This window comes from Limulus polyphemus, unplaced genomic scaffold, assembly GCF_000517525.1.
Source record: "Limulus polyphemus unplaced genomic scaffold, Limulus_polyphemus-2.1.2 Scaffold1380, whole genome shotgun sequence".
NCBI lineage: Eukaryota > Metazoa > Arthropoda > Merostomata > Xiphosura > Limulidae > Limulus > Limulus polyphemus.
In genome coordinates, this window is record NW_013666990.1 from 221116 (window position 1) to 237356 (window position 16241).

General features: G+C 30.1%; 1 protein-coding gene across 1 annotated transcript in view; it reads left to right on the plus strand.

The window, feature by feature from the left end:
- The window catches only part of LOC106463334 (histone deacetylase 1), a gene marked incomplete at its 5' end in the record, with an annotated part of 39299 nt that overhangs the window by 12450 nt on the left and 10608 nt on the right, over positions 1–16241 (plus strand). Inside the window, 6 exon segments of the mRNA XM_013923357.1 lie at positions 137–275; positions 7539–7680; positions 8741–8833; positions 9366–9615; positions 10323–10431; positions 15469–15527. Of these exon segments, the coding sequence (XP_013778811.1) occupies positions 137–275; positions 7539–7680; positions 8741–8833; positions 9366–9615; positions 10323–10431; positions 15469–15527 (792 nt within the window).

Sequence of the window (16241 nt, forward strand, 5' to 3'; positions counted from 1 at the left end):
ATGAAAATGGAATAAATAAATGTTTTGTTGTTAACAGCAGATAATTGGTCTTTATGAACTAGCTTACTTGTTAGTACTAACCTGAACAGTCATTCTTTTACAAGATAAACTGATGGTACCTGTTTTCTGTTTGCAGCTGGAGCTGTTAAACTTAACAAGCAAGCTGCAGATATTGCTATTAACTGGGCTGGTGGTCTTCACCATGCTAAAAAGTCAGAAGCTTCTGGATTTTGCTATGTAAATGACATAGTTCTTGCCATTCTGGAACTTCTTAAGTAAGTAATTACTTTTTTATTATCATATTGTACTTTTATCTATGGTGTACCATGTGATTCTTTCTCGTATTTATTCTGCAAAGTTTTGTACACCTGAGTTTCAATCCCTGAAGGCAACCATCTTCCTTTCTCAACCAGGCTTGAGGCTGGCTATGGTTCCATCATCTCCTTGGCTATTCTGCATACTTTTTTCTCCCCTTCTGGTGTCTCCATGTTGTCATAACAATACGAATGTTTTCTGCCTCTTGAATCAGGTATTTCTTCAGTATTTTCCAATAACTTCTTTTCCGGCCATCTAATGAACTTCACGCATTTTTTGTTTCACTGCCCCTCTATTTCTCTGGTTTTTCCTTCTAACCTTCACACCTTCCTCAGTTGTCACCTTCACATGCATGAGTCACTCCAATGTTCTCTCTTCTTCAACCAGTTTCATCTTGAATTCTTTATCTGACACAATTCCAACTCTGTTCCTTCATTTTGAGTAGATCAGCTTATAACCTGCTCATATCTCTTTCATATTCTCTACCTTGCATTTAGTCTCTTGAATACATGCAATCTTTACTCTTCTTTCTAGCACATCTGCTAGTTCTTTAGTTTCCCAGCTCTCTTTGGTTGCCTTCACTAGTTTGGTGGTACGCCTTGCTTCCTGGGAGATGGCAGTGCACTCCACTTATGGGGGATGTCCTAGCCTTATGGTATACCATGCGATTCTTCTCCATATTTATTTTGCAAAGCCCTAACAATAACCGTCCTCCTTTCTCAACTGGGCTTGGGACAGACTATGGTTATGCTAAAGGGAAAAGCTGAAAAAGAAGAAGATTATATTTTATCATTTGTTTGAAACACATTAAAGACTTCATTGTGCTTTAAATGCATTCAGTGTTTTAACCATTTCACCACAGGCATCCTTTACTGTCCATGTCATGAGGTTTTATTGAGTTACATTCAAAATTTAATTAAGCTTCTTTTTGTTTATGTTATACCAATTAGTATAGCATAAAATATTAGCTAATAATTCATATTTTAATAGTATAGAAGTTTTAAAGTTCTCAATTTTATAAAGCCATATTAAGAAAATCCTGAATTTCCCCTAGTGTAAGAAATGTTACATTTTTTCTCTAGGCATCCCTCTTTCTCTAATTTATTCACCACCTCTCCAATTGGTACGAAATTTAACATAAATTACTCATTGTAATATCATCATTGCTCAGATAAAGCATAATTTTTTTAGCTTTCAATCTTGTTGGTTACAGAGCCATCAAATATAAAATCAGACCTCTCTTGCCACACTCACCTGTCACATCCTGTCTTTCAGGATTTGTTAATAGTTTTCTCTTACATTTAATACTATACTATTTATAACTAACAGAAAGCCAAGGTTTTCATTTATCAACCGATGTATTATATTATGTTTTTTCTGTACAGAAAATTGTCAATTTCTCTTTCAATACTAGCTTCATTCCCACAGGAAACATATCAACTTGCTTGGATAAATTTGTAACGGCTCTTGTCGCATAGTTCGAAAGCCAGACAAATTGTGATAGTTATGGAACATTGTCTACTTTTTGCATGTTATTATTCTAATTTCTTTGGTGCATTATTTAATTAAATAAAAATTATTTTGTGTAGTACTACCATTAGTATAAAAAAAAGTAGGATTAAGTATCATTGACAGTTATCAGCAAAAAAAAAGTGGCCCAGGTAAGTACTTCATATATATTTAGTTTTTCGTCTGTATTCTTTATTTATTATTATAGAAGTAACAAAAATTTAAAATGGGAAACTCTTTAGGTTGGATATGGTTGGATTAGGTAAAATAAATAATATAATAAAAATTTCATGAGGTATGCATGAGAGCAGCTCATGGGTAATGTAATTCAATAGTGTAACGTGTGCTGTATGTTCTCCAAGTGATTTACAACTTATAATGGCATGAATAGTAATTAAGACACTGTTCAAAGATCAATAAAACAATACTGTTATGAGTTTATAGATATTTAGGATAAGAAAATGTAGTTTCATGTTACAATTTGAAGTCATTATGGAAAGAAAAAAGGTTAATTTAGTTCTATATAGATATATATATATATATAGTGGTTATGAAGTCGGTCAAATTGACCAACCTTCTGTAGAGTTAGAGAGAAAATAACAGGTAAAATATAAAGTTTTACTGAAAACAAATGTTTGAAATGTATTTAGGAAGTTTCAGAGGTTATGCAAATGAAATTTGAGATGAAGAAAAAAATTTTTAATCTTAACATGAAAATCATTTTGCACTTGGACTAGTCCATAAAAAGGACCAATATATTCGTGAACAAATCTTTATTAAAAATACTTAACTAAAAATTGTGATTTTTTTTTTTTTGTATGTAAAAGACTTTTAATGTTTGCTGAAAGTGTCCCAAATTTTGTGAAGATACACATGCTATATTAAAACTTAGTAGTATCGAAACTAGAATGAGTACAAAGTGGTCACATGGTCGTTAAATTCAACCGAGCTCCTGTAGAGAGAGTTAATGTAGTTGGTCTAATTAAAAATGGATAATTGTTTTGTATGTAACTCTTAGATTAATGTAAATTTATAATAGCTTGTTAACTTGTTTGGGGCTCAGTTTAGTAAAGTTTTTATTTTCAGTATTGTGAGCTTGTTTGGGGCTCAGTTTATAGTTACCTATTGTTTTTTACTAAAGTTTTTTATTTTCAGTCTCAATAAGCCAAAATGTTCAATTGAAAATAAAATATTTATTATCACTTTGTTGTATTCATCATATAACAATTAGTAAAGTGTAATGTTTTAACCACACTTCTAGAATATTTTTCAGTAGCAGTTAACTAGTTGTTTTCTATAGAGTTTAATCCTATCACAATGAGCTCGTGTATTTTACATGACCTTCTGATCTAATGGTGGTATACATACTGTGACTCTGAAAGTACTTTAATGTGTCTTCACAAAATTTGGCAAGCTTTCAGAAAACATTAAGTCTTTTGTAGACAAAAATTTGGAATTTTTAGTTAAGTAATTTTACTAAAACTTTGTCCATAATTATATGGTGTCAGAGTGTTGACTGCTCCAAGTTCAAAGTGATTCTCATGTTAAAATCAAAAATACTTTTCTTCATCTAAAAACTTTTCAAATTTCATTTGGGTAACCCATAAAACCTCCTAAATAAATATCAAATGTTTTTGTTTTGTTTTTCAGAAAAATGTTATATCTGTTATTTTCTATACCATAACTGTATAAAGGGTTGATCAATTTGACTGACCTTGTAACCACCATAAAAAAAGGGAAATAATTCTAAATTACTCTTTATTTTCATCTTAAATAGCTTAAAGCTTTTAACAATATACAATTGTTTCTATTTATATTTTGTTGTGTTATTGCCCTTTGAACCATGTCTAACTAATAATCCCACCACACAAGTGGTAAATCATTTGTTGAACGTGTAGCTTGCAATGCAGTATTAAATTACATAAAATATGGGTTATATGTGAGCTGATTGTAAGTGTACTTTGTGAATAAACTTTTTTTTTCTATATTTTACATAATCTAACCTAATAAGTTTCTAATTTTCACATTTTTGTTACTTTTATAATATATATAGAATAATGATGAACAACATAATGAACAAACATTTGGCACGTGTGTGTACAGTAGTAATAAACTATTTAATTCTAGAATGTTTAGGAATATATATGTATTCCATCTTCAGCATGCCATATTGAACGGTAGATTATTAGGTACAAATATAAAGTTTAAACATTTTATAAAAAGTAATTGAAATACAAAGTAAAAGGATGAGATAAATTAAAAGACAACCAAATAAACAAAGGATAGGATAATGTAACAATATTATACAAATGCTGAATACAAACCAACTGTATATAAAAGGTATGTTGATGATATGTTTTACTATTTCGAAGCTGTACTCACATCAAACAATTTTTTAATTACTTAAATTCAAAACACCCTAACATTAATTTTATTCATGCAAATGAAAAAATGGTAAATTGCCTTTTTTTTTTATATCCAAAACAGCAGAGTATATAACAATTTCACATCATCTGTTTATTGTAAAAAAAAAGCATATACAGGCTTATATACTCGATTGTACAGTTTATTCCGACTTCCTTTAAATGTAACCTTATACTCAGTCTTCTCAATAGAGCATATAACATCTATTCTAACCACCTCTCTCTTCATACTGAAATCACCTCTTTACAGAACATTTAACCCCTTCATTATGGACTAGGTGGAATCCACCCAGCTCGTAACCATGAGTGTATCCATGAAAGTAATTATATTATGATTTTTGATATTGTTTGCATATCTTTACAAAATTTTGCAGGTTATTGGTGAACATTACAAGGCTTTCATACACAAAATATCAGGTTTTTAAATTAAATATTAAGATTTTTTTAATTAAAGATTTTTTCGTAAACCTTTCAGAATATTGACTATCCAACATTCAAAGTAATTTTGATTTTAAGATTAAAAAGACTTCTGCATCATGCAAAATCTTTATAACCTCCAGATAATATAGTAAAAACTATATTTTATCTGTTATTTTCACTACTGTATCTCTGTACATGTTGGTTCGATTTGACCAACTTCAAAACCTCAGTAAAAATTAGGAAATATTTATAAATTATCCTTTTTTCATTCTAGAATAACTACAGATAATAACACCTAAACAAAAATGGTTAGTCTAAATTACTTAAATTTCATAACATTATACATTTATATATATTTATTATTTTTGTTATATTGACCTTTCAGCAGTTGCAATGATGCGGTGCGTATGCACTCATGTTAGTGTATCCAAGATCATAAAACCGGCCTTTACCAAGAGACGTGTCTTGACTGTGTTTTAGGGACTAGTATTTTGTAAAATACAGTCATATTTCAGTTATAATACATTGTGTATTTATTACTATTTATAAATAAGTTTTTAAAGTTGTTTTTCTTAAAACATAGAACAGTAAATAAAGAGTTATAGAAAATAGTTTTTTTAAGGTTTGATATATACATTTGAAATAACCAAAAAATCATAAATTACTCTATCGATACCACAGAATTCCACTATAATTTATCAAGCTTAGTAGCTAAGCTGTATTTGGGTCTAAAAAATATGAAATTTTGGGCAGACTAAAGACTCAACTTACCAGCTTGAAGACTTCATAATACTTCAAAATGGTTGATAAAGCCACTAGGGGAACATTCTGAGCTTTTGATTGGTTATTCACATGTCAGAGAAAGATGTACTTGTACATAAGGAAGTGTTTCCAAAAATGGAAATTGGTGGGTAAGGCCATTGTGTGTAGGTCAGTACATGAGCGATATCTCAGCAAATAGAAAAGATAGGAGGTTCTTATTTTATATTCTTGCTTGTCAATATTGGTAATTTGAGTTCCTAATTTGTAAGAAACCAAAAACTGTAATTGGACATCACAAACATCTGATTTGAACCAATGATGCATTCAACATACCATGTGACACACAAAAATAGATATTTGGGATTTCTTTTTAATATTTACTTTTAAATTAAGAAATTTACTAATGGATCATACAAAAATTTGAATTATAATTTACAATTTGATACAAAACTTATTGACATAAATTCATAAAATAGTAGTTCAATAAAATTTTGAATGCGTGTCTACAGATGTGATGACATGGCCTGTGACCATAGGATGACCCGTAAAGATAAGATTAATAAACAACAGCTATCCCTTACATTTTATTCAAGCCCTAACATGCAAGTTCCTTTCTCACAAATGTGAACCCCAAGAAACCATACACTGTTAATAAATACCCATAAAGATTGATCGTACCTTTTTTAGGTAAGCAAAGTTTCATGGTGAAGTCACAAATTGTAAGAATAATTAAAACATTTTATCCACAAGTTCAACTACAAATTATATTTAAATCACCTTTCAAAATACAAAATCTATTCAGATCTGAAGACCTATTACCCTTTGCATTCCAGTCATGTATAAATGCACATGTGGTGGCTGTAGTGCCAATTACACCTGCGAGTTGCAAACATATGGGAGTATCTAGCAGAACTGGTGAAAAAAACTGTCAAATCCACCAAACTCCATAATTTTCATGAAGTGAAAACACCAACAACCCCGTCTTCATTATGAATTTCAAAGTTATCTCATCTGGATCATCCCATATTGAACTTTTAATTAAAGAAAGCTTATCTATTATAAATGAACTCCCAACTTTAAACATTAACACAGCTTCACTACAATTAAGTCTGTTCTGAATACTTGTATAATATTGTTACATTATCCTATCATTATTCTATTATTTGGTTGTCTTTTAATTGATTTCATCCTTTTATTCTGTATTTTAATTACTTTTTATAAAATGTTCAAACTTTATCAATATTTGTACCTAATAATCTACCATGGTCAATATAGCTTGCTGAAGACATTCACTGTCTTGGTGTTATGTTTTTGGTTGATAACTTATCTAGACACTGACTTGTGATTGTGTTTTTATTGACATTTCTGATTTGTTATTTAAGATGTGTGATTTCACAACAACAACAACTTACCTCTGTTCTTCTCCAAGGGCCAAGTACAATATTTAGCTGGGACTCGATTATTTTCCAGTGTATTGATAAACAGGAAAAAGAAAATGATAGCAGATAATTTTTGGTTCTATTTTTAATTCTAAATATTTATCTGTATTGTTTTCTGAAACTAGGATTTGGACATAACAAATTCAATGTGATAATGCTAATAATTTTTAGTGGTGCTATATAATATCCATAACTTTATTTGTATTTAGGAAGGAACCTCAAGTGACATACTGTTTTGGTAAAATAAGAAAGGGATGAATATTCTTATTGTAAATAATGGGTGGTCATGGAAAAATGTGGTTTAGGTAATGTCATTAATGGCTTTTTATAATGAGAAAACTCGTATTAGAATATATTTAAGATTGATATTGTATTAATTCAGCATTTATATATTTTTTTCCATCTTAATATTATCATTGTTTTTTTAGGTCCGTCACATCTAGACAAGATGAATATACATATTAAGTAAAATATATCACTGCTGATGTGTTCCGCTGTGTTACATTGGTATCAACACTTGAATGTGCTTTGAAAATACTAAATCAAATTTACTGACTGTATTTCATTAATAATATAAACATTAAGGTGGTATCTTTGTTTTTGTTAAAAGCTGATGAAAAAAAAATGGATGAATATGTATTGACCATTGCAATATTTTTTTCCTTTCAAGATATCATCAGAGAGTTTTGTACATAGACATAGATATTCATCATGGTGATGGAGTAGAAGAAGCTTTCTATACAACAGACCGAGTAATGACTGTCTCTTTTCATAAATATGGAGAGTACTTCCCTGGAACAGGAGATCTTAGAGTAGGTTTGATTTATTTTCCTTGGTGTTTGCACTTATTTTTGTTTAATATACAGTTGAAAGTATAAGTATAATATGATTTCCTAAATATTAATTCATAACAAACCCAAGAAGAAAGTTTTCCTAAATATTAATACTTTCTTCTTGGGTTTGTTATGATTTCATAAATATTAACACTTTATTCTTGGGTTTGTTATGATTTTGTAAATATTAATACTTTCTTCTTGGGTTTGTTATGATTTTCTAAATATTAACACTTTCTTCTTGGGTTTGTTATGATTTCATAAATATTAACACTTTCTTCTTGGGTTTGTTATGATTTTCTAAATATTAACACTTTCTTCTTGGGTTTGTTATGATTTCCAAATTCGAAGTTTGTTCCTTTGGTTTGACCAGTTTTTCACAATAAACGTAAATAATTTTGATCATTATAGACCTTTTTTACCATGTACTGTATATTTGCATGTTTTAATCTAAGTTTCATTTTTATGAATGTTGTATTGGACTGTTACAGAATCCTGGGATGTTACTAATTATATGATATAAAGTTATGTAATTGCTCCTGCTTGGTATGTTTGTTATTATGGTTATAATGTATTTATGGTCAGATCTTCCTGCTTGGTATGTTTGTTATTATGGTATAATGTATTTATGGTCAGATCTTCCTGCTTGGTATGTTTGTTATTATGGTTATAATGTATTTATGGTCAGATCTTCCTGCTTGGTATGTTTGTTATTATGGTTATATTGTGTTTATGGTCAGATCATCCTGCTTGGTATGTTTGTTATTATGGTTATATTGTGTTTATGGTCAGATCTTCCTGCTTGGTATGTTTGTTGTTATTATGGCTATAATGTATTTATGGTCAGATCTTCCTGCTTGGTATGTTTGTTGTTATTATGGCTATAATGTATTTATGGTCAGATCTTCCTGCTTGGTATGTTTGTTATTATGGCTATAATGTATTTATGGTCAGATCTTCCTGCTTGGTATGTTTGTTATTATGGTTATAATAAGCAAAGTGAATCACCTTGTGACTTTGTTTTTTTTATGATACATAGGATATTGGTGCTGGAAAAGGAAAGTATTATGCTGTGAACTTCCCACTTCGTGATGGTATTGACGATGATTCGTATGAAAGCATATTTCAGCCTGTAAGTTCAGTTTGAAGAAAGAAATGTTTTTTAATTAATCAGTGTTTATGGCTCATGTTTTCTGATTGTGTTCCAGATATTTCTGTTGTTAAAGATGCTTTATGGTAGCTTATAACTTTTCAGCTAAACTTAAACACGTTTTCTAGAAAATAAAATAAGTTTGAGGTGTTGATACTTTATAATGAATTTGTGCATGAGGTTGAAGTAAACAGTTCTGCTTTCTAAGACCTTAATCACCTTTATAAGTGGTATCATAAAGGTGTAATGACCATGTTGATTTACTGAGGAATTAACAACATTTGTAGTTATTATCTAAAGTAGAGATGTAATTTTAATTACCTTTATAAGTGGTATCATAAAGGTGTAATGACCATGTTGATTTACTAAGGAATTAACAACATTTGTAGTTATTATCTAAAGTGGAGATGTAACAGCCATAGGGAGCTTACTAAGAGATTAATGACATTACTAGATGATGTTTATAATCTTGAAGATGTAACAACCATACTAAGGTAATTAATATCTTTTGTAGCTGGTATCTAAAGTCATGGAAATGTACCAACCAAGTGCTGTGGTTCTTCAGTGTGGAGCAGATTCTTTATCAGGGGATCGACTGGGATGTTTCAATTTGACCCTGAAAGGTCATGGAAAGTGTGTAGAGTTTGTTAAGAAGTACAGCATGCCCATGCTCCAGTTAGGTGGAGGAGGCTACACAATCCGGAATGTTGCCCGCTGTTGGACATATGAAACCTCAGTTGCTTTAAACCAAGATATTGCAAATGGTATGCATTTGTGTCTTGTTTTTCTTTAATGCTAAGTGCCATTTTTATCTATAAAGAAAAGTTTTTATTTTTTAACACCAATTAATTATTATTAGTTTATTTTATAAGTTTGGTTGTGCAGTAATCTGGATTTTCTGTACAATTTTATCATAAACCAGTAACTGATTGAATTAATATGCAGTATGTGGAATAGAACAATGTAATTTTGCATAATATTAACATAAACCAATAACTGACTGAATTAATATGCAGTATGTGGAATAGAACAAAGTAGTTTTGCATAATATTAACATAAACCAGTAACTGACTGAATTAATATACAGTATATGAAATAGAATGAATTGGGAAGTTGTTAAAAAGTAATTATCTCCGAATAATCTCCTGTAATGTCACTAACATGTAACCACAGTCATTAATTTTATGTTTAGTGTTCCACAGTGTTATGGTGTGTTCTCACACTAACTCTGAGGTTTTTAAAATGTGTAACACTATAGTGAATGACAATAGCAATGCCTCCTAGTGGTTTGTTAAAAATTCTGAAGGCTTATAACACTAAAAACTGGGGTTTTGCTACCCGTAGTGGGCACAGCACAGTCCATTGTGTAGCTTTGTGCTTAACAATAAACAAAGCAATAACAACAGTAGTTACTGTAATCCTTTACAATTTTGTCACATTTGAGGATGACGGATATTTTTTCTTACTTTAGAACTTCCATACAATGACTATTTTGAGTACTTTGGACCAGACTTTAAGCTGCACATCAGCCCATCAAACATGGCGAACCAGAATACTCCTGAATACCTAGAGAAAATCAAGTGAGTATTCTACCTATAAAATGAGTTTGATGTAGTAAGTTTGTATATAGTTATAACACTCTGCAGTACCTAGCAAAAATCAAGCAAGTAGTTTGCTTCATCGGTAAGTTTTTATATACAAAAAATACTCTTTAGTACCTAGAAACCAAGTGAGGACTTTCCTCTACCTCTTCAGTGAATTTGTTTTAGTATGTCAGAATACTCTTGAATAATCAGAGAAAATTGAATACTTTATTTACCTCTTGTAGCAAGTTTGTATATAGTCAGAATACTCTTGAATAATCAGAGAAAATTGAATACTTTATTTACCTCTTGTAGCAAGTTTGTATGTAGTCAGAATACTCTTGAATAATCATAGAAAATTGAATACTTTATTTACTTCTTGTAGCAAGTTTGTATATAGTCAGGATACTCTTGAATAATCATTGAAAATCGAATACGCCACAAGAGGTAGATAAAAAGTTTGTATATAGTCAAAATACTCTTGAATAATCATAGAAAATTGAATACTTTATCTACCTCTTGTGGCAAGTTTGTATATAGTCAGAATACTCTTGAATAATCATAGAAAATTGAATACTTTATTTACCTCTTGTAGCAAGTTTGTATATAGTCAGAATACTCTTGAATAATCAGAGAAAATTGAATACTTTATCTACCTCTTGTAGCAAGTTTGTATATAGTCAGAATACTCTTGAATAATCATAGAAAATTGAATACTTTATCTACCTCTTGTAGCAAGTTTGTATATAGTCAGAATACTCTTGAATAATCAGAGAAAATTGAATACTTTATCTACCTCTTGTAGCAAGTTTGTATGTAATCAGAATACTCTTGAATAATCAGAGAAAATTGAATACTTTATCTACCTCTTGTAGCAAGTTTGTATATAGTCAGAATACTCTTGAATAATCAGAGAAAATTGAATACTTTATTACCTCTTGTAGCAAGTTTGTATATAGTCAGAATACTCTTGAATAATCATAGAAAATTGAATACTTTATCTACCTCTTGTAGCAAGTTTGTATATAGTCAGAATACTCTTGAATAATCATAGAAAATTAAATATTTTATCTACCTCTTGTAGTATGTTTGTATATAGTCATAATACTCCTGAGTATTTTTTCCAAGAGTACTTCTGAACAGGTATGAGAACTGTTTACTATTAAGTTAAAAAAAACTTAGCACTCTCCACTTTCTATAACTATAACACACACAGGCTATTGTCAAATTTTAAACTTGAAGGACTGGCAGCTGGAATATTATATGGCCTTTTGAGAGTTTACATAACAGAGACCCCACTCCAACCTATACTTTCTGCTTTGGGCACTAACTTAGCTAAATCCCTTGTACCATCTTGGAACTGTTTATTAGGAATGAATTTACAACATGTGACTCTTTCGAATTTTCTGTGAAATTAGCAACCTCCCCCCTAAAAATCATTTGATTGCTGGCTTTGATATCACTTCTCTTTTTATAATACTATTCCCCTGGATGAAACTATTAGTATTGCACTTTCGAATCTCTTTGCTAAAAGCAGTTTTGCCAGTGGACTTTATAAATCTGATTTCAAAACTATGCTTGAACTCTGGATTAAAGACTCTCCTTTCCTCTTTAACAATACTCTATACAATTAGATAGATGACGAATGCTTTCATGACTATCTTAATTTACAGCACCTCTCTAAACACTTCACTCATGAAATTGACATGAAAAACTTTATTTCTTTCCTGGATGTTTTGGTTAATCATGATATTAATGGTTTTATAACTTCTGTCTGTTGAAAATCTCATTTACTGGTCTTTTCATTCAGTTTGACAGCTGTATACTTTTTCCTTTCAAATGAAATCTCATTCTCTGCCTACTAAATAGGGCCTACAACCTTACCTCTTCCTATCTGGCCCTTCACAAGGAAGTTTCTTTAATATAAAGCATTCATTTATGAAACAGCTAACCTAAGCTTTTCTTGGAGAAAATAATTTACTCATTCTTAACTAATTTGTTTGTCAAACCACCTACTGTACCCAAACTGCCTTTATACATCTACTTACCACATCTTGGAAGACAAAGGTCCTTTACTATATAAAATAGTTGAAAAAGTTATGTAACTCTTGCTATCCTCAAATTGACCTGAAAGTTGTTTTTAAACCTAATTTTAATGTAACATTTTGTTGCTACTACAAAGGTTGTGTGTTGTTTGTCTATTTATACACCTGGAGACTGTAAAGCCCTTATATTGGTTAAACTAAATGTTATTAAAGTATGAACATTTGAATATGTGAGTGTATTTATAAATCTGGAAGAAAAGTTACAAACCCTCCTAACCCTGCTATCTACCAACACAATACAGAAACAATTTTTCTCTCCAACTTTAAAATTTTCTCAACACTTAAGCATGATACTGAACTTCTAAGAAAATGAAGTTATACATAAAAACTCTTCTTCTATTTCTAAATAATACACATTTTTCATTTGACTTAAATCTTTTTTAATTTAACTGTTTCATTTGGGCTACATTCTTTTCATTTTCTCTTGTTCCACTTTTTGTATTTAATTTTATTATTATATATTACAAACTGTCATATTTCTGACGTAATTACCATTGTGTTTCTTTTGTACCTCTAGAGTACTGAATGATTTTCATGTTAAGATTAAAAATACTTTTCTTCACCTCAAAAAGCTCAAATTTTATTTGTGTAATCTCTAAAACATCCTAAATACATTTCAAATGTTTGTTTTCAGTAAAACTTGTATTTTATCTGTTATTTTCTCTACCCTAACTCTATATAAGGTTGGTCAATTTGACCAACCTCGTAACCACCACAAAAATATCAAAAGTCTAAATTACCCTTTTCTCTTTCTAGAATGACTTCAGATTGTAACATGACACTACAATTGTTTATCCCAAGTAGCTTTAAACTCATAGCAGTATACATCTATTTATAATTAAATTTTATTGTTTCATTGCCCTTTGAACTGTGTCTAACTACTATTTGTGGCATTATATGTTGTAAATCACTTGGGAATGTGCAGCTCACGTTATGAGACAAATTCATCCAAGTTCGACCTATTTGCTCTGTAACCAAACAAAACTGAAAGCTATAAAAATTATGGTTTGTCTGAGCAATGACGAATTTATAGTGAGTAATTTACATTAAATCTCATACTTATTGGAGGGATGATGAATAAAATAGAGAAGAGGGGATGACTAGGGAAAATATGTCACATTTCTAACACTAGGGGAAATTCAGGTTTTTTTTTAAATATTGCCTTATAAAATTAAGAACTTAAACTTACCTAATGTCAATTGGTATAACATAAACAAAAAGTAGTTTAACTCTTTTGCTCTGGGTATCCTTTACTACGCATGACAGAAAGTTTTAGTGTCTCATTCAAAATTTTGTTAAAATACATTGTTTGTTACACCAATTAGTATTGTTTAAAATCATAGATAATAACCCATATTTTAATAGTATATAAGTTTTAAGTTCCAAATTCTACAAGGCAACATTAAAAAAACATCCTGAATTCCCTCTAGTGTGACACTTGTGACATATTTTCTCTAGGCATCTTATTTTTCCTATTTTATCCACCACCCCTTGAAAAAGTACAAAATTAAATGTAAATTTCTCTATACAGAGATATAAATAGAAAATCACACCCCTTTTGCCACACCTACCTGTCACATCCTCTCTTTCAGGCTTTGTTAATAGTTCTCTTTTACATTTAATTATGTTACTTATAATCAATAGAAAGTCAAAGTTTTCATCTGTCAAATGACATTCTATAATGTTGTGTTCTGAACAGGTAAGCATCAATTTCACTCAGAGTACAAGCTTCATACTGGTAGGAAAATTATGACTAGCTTGGATTAATTTGTAACGGCTCTTGTCCTATAGTTAGAAAACCAGAAAAGTTTTGAGAGTTAGGGGAAATTGTCTGCTTTTTATATGTTATTTGCCTATATTCTTTGGTGCATTATTTAATTAAATAAAAATTGTTTTTTATGCACTACTACCATTAATATAAAATTGGTAGGTTTAAGTTTTCTTGTTTTTTCATGTTTATTCTTTATTTATTATTATGAAAGTAACTAAAATGTAAAAATAGGGATTTTTTAGGTTAGTTAACATTAGATTAGGTAAAATAAATAATAGTATAATAAAAGTGTTTCACGAGGCATGCATGCGAGCAGCATGAAGATAATGTAATTCAATAGAGTAATGTGAGCTGTATGTCCCTCAAGTATTTACAACTTATTATGGCACGGATAGTATTTAGACACAGTTTAAAGGGCAATAAAACAATAAAATTTAATTATAAATAGATGTATACTGTTATGAGTTTAAAGCTACGTAGGATATACTAATGTAGTTTCATGTTACAATCTGAAGTCATTCTAGAAAGAGAAAAAGGGAAATTTAGATTTATTTAGAGGTCGGTCAAATTGACTGATCCTGTTTTGAGTTAGGGTAGAGAAAATAACAGATGAAATATAAAGTTTTATCTGAAAAAAGAACGTCTGAAATGTATTTAGGAGGTTTTAGAGATTACACAAAGGAAATTTGAGATTTTTTGAGGTGAGTAAAGTATTTTTAATTTTAACATGAAAATTACTTTTCACACAGACTATTCAAAACAAGTACTCAATATATTCTTGGACAAATCTTCATTTTAGTTTATCAAAAATGCTTCAATAAAATATGTTTTTTTTATTATTTTGAAGATATACACACTATCAAAAGTTATAAGTATTAAAACTATAAAGACTTTAAACGAGTACAAAGAGGTCACACAGTCGGTCAAATCGACTGACCCATGTTGAGAGAAATTTAATAAAATGTTGAATGTAAGCCATCAAAACAGTGAACATTTAACAAACTTTTCTGTGTACATAAACTAAATCTTTACTGACAGGAGAATGTGGTTTTGTACTATGCTCCACTGTACACAGTTTTTATTCAGTACCATATGATTTTCACTTTATTGTTGACTTTATATTCATATACCCAATGTTAATAAATTTTTTCATCTTAGAACTAGGTTATTTGAAAACCTGAGAATGCTACCTCATGCCCCAGGAGTCCAAATGCAGCGTAAGTGTCTAATTTATCTACAAAAATTTTACACTACATAAGCTGAAATCAGACTTATCTTGAACTGACTTCTAACTGTCATATATATTTCATGTACATTTGTTACTTGTGAACAAATTGGTAAATTTAATAGTGAAGTCTGTCTTTTGATTATTGTTTAACTCTCTTGCTACAGGCTCAGCTGATAAATTAGAGAAGAGGGAAAACCTAGCGAATAAATGTTATAATTCTCACTCTAGGGGAGATTGAGGATTTTTGTAAATATACATCTATAAAATTAAGAACTTAAAACACACATAATTGAAATTTGATGTATTAACTATGTTTTGATGCCAATTTTATTCATATACGATGATAAAGTCATGACATGTGCTCTTTCGTCTGCCTGTGGCAAGAATGTTAGCCAATTATATCATGATCTTTATACTTCACATTCAGAATAAATAGCCTTATACATACCAAACCAGTGCCCAAGCTTCAGAGAGTACTGTATTCTGTATTTGTGAACACGAGCAGCCTACTTCCACTAGTTTGTACCATAAAACATGAAGTGGTCATCCAATGCAAGGGTACTCAAGTTATATGTACTATTGAACAATACTTTCATTAGGTGTTGGATTCACATATTTTCCTAACAATTTCCTCTAAGAAACTACTTCCACTAGTTTGTACCATAAAACATGAAGTGGTCATCCAATGCAAGGGTACTCAAGT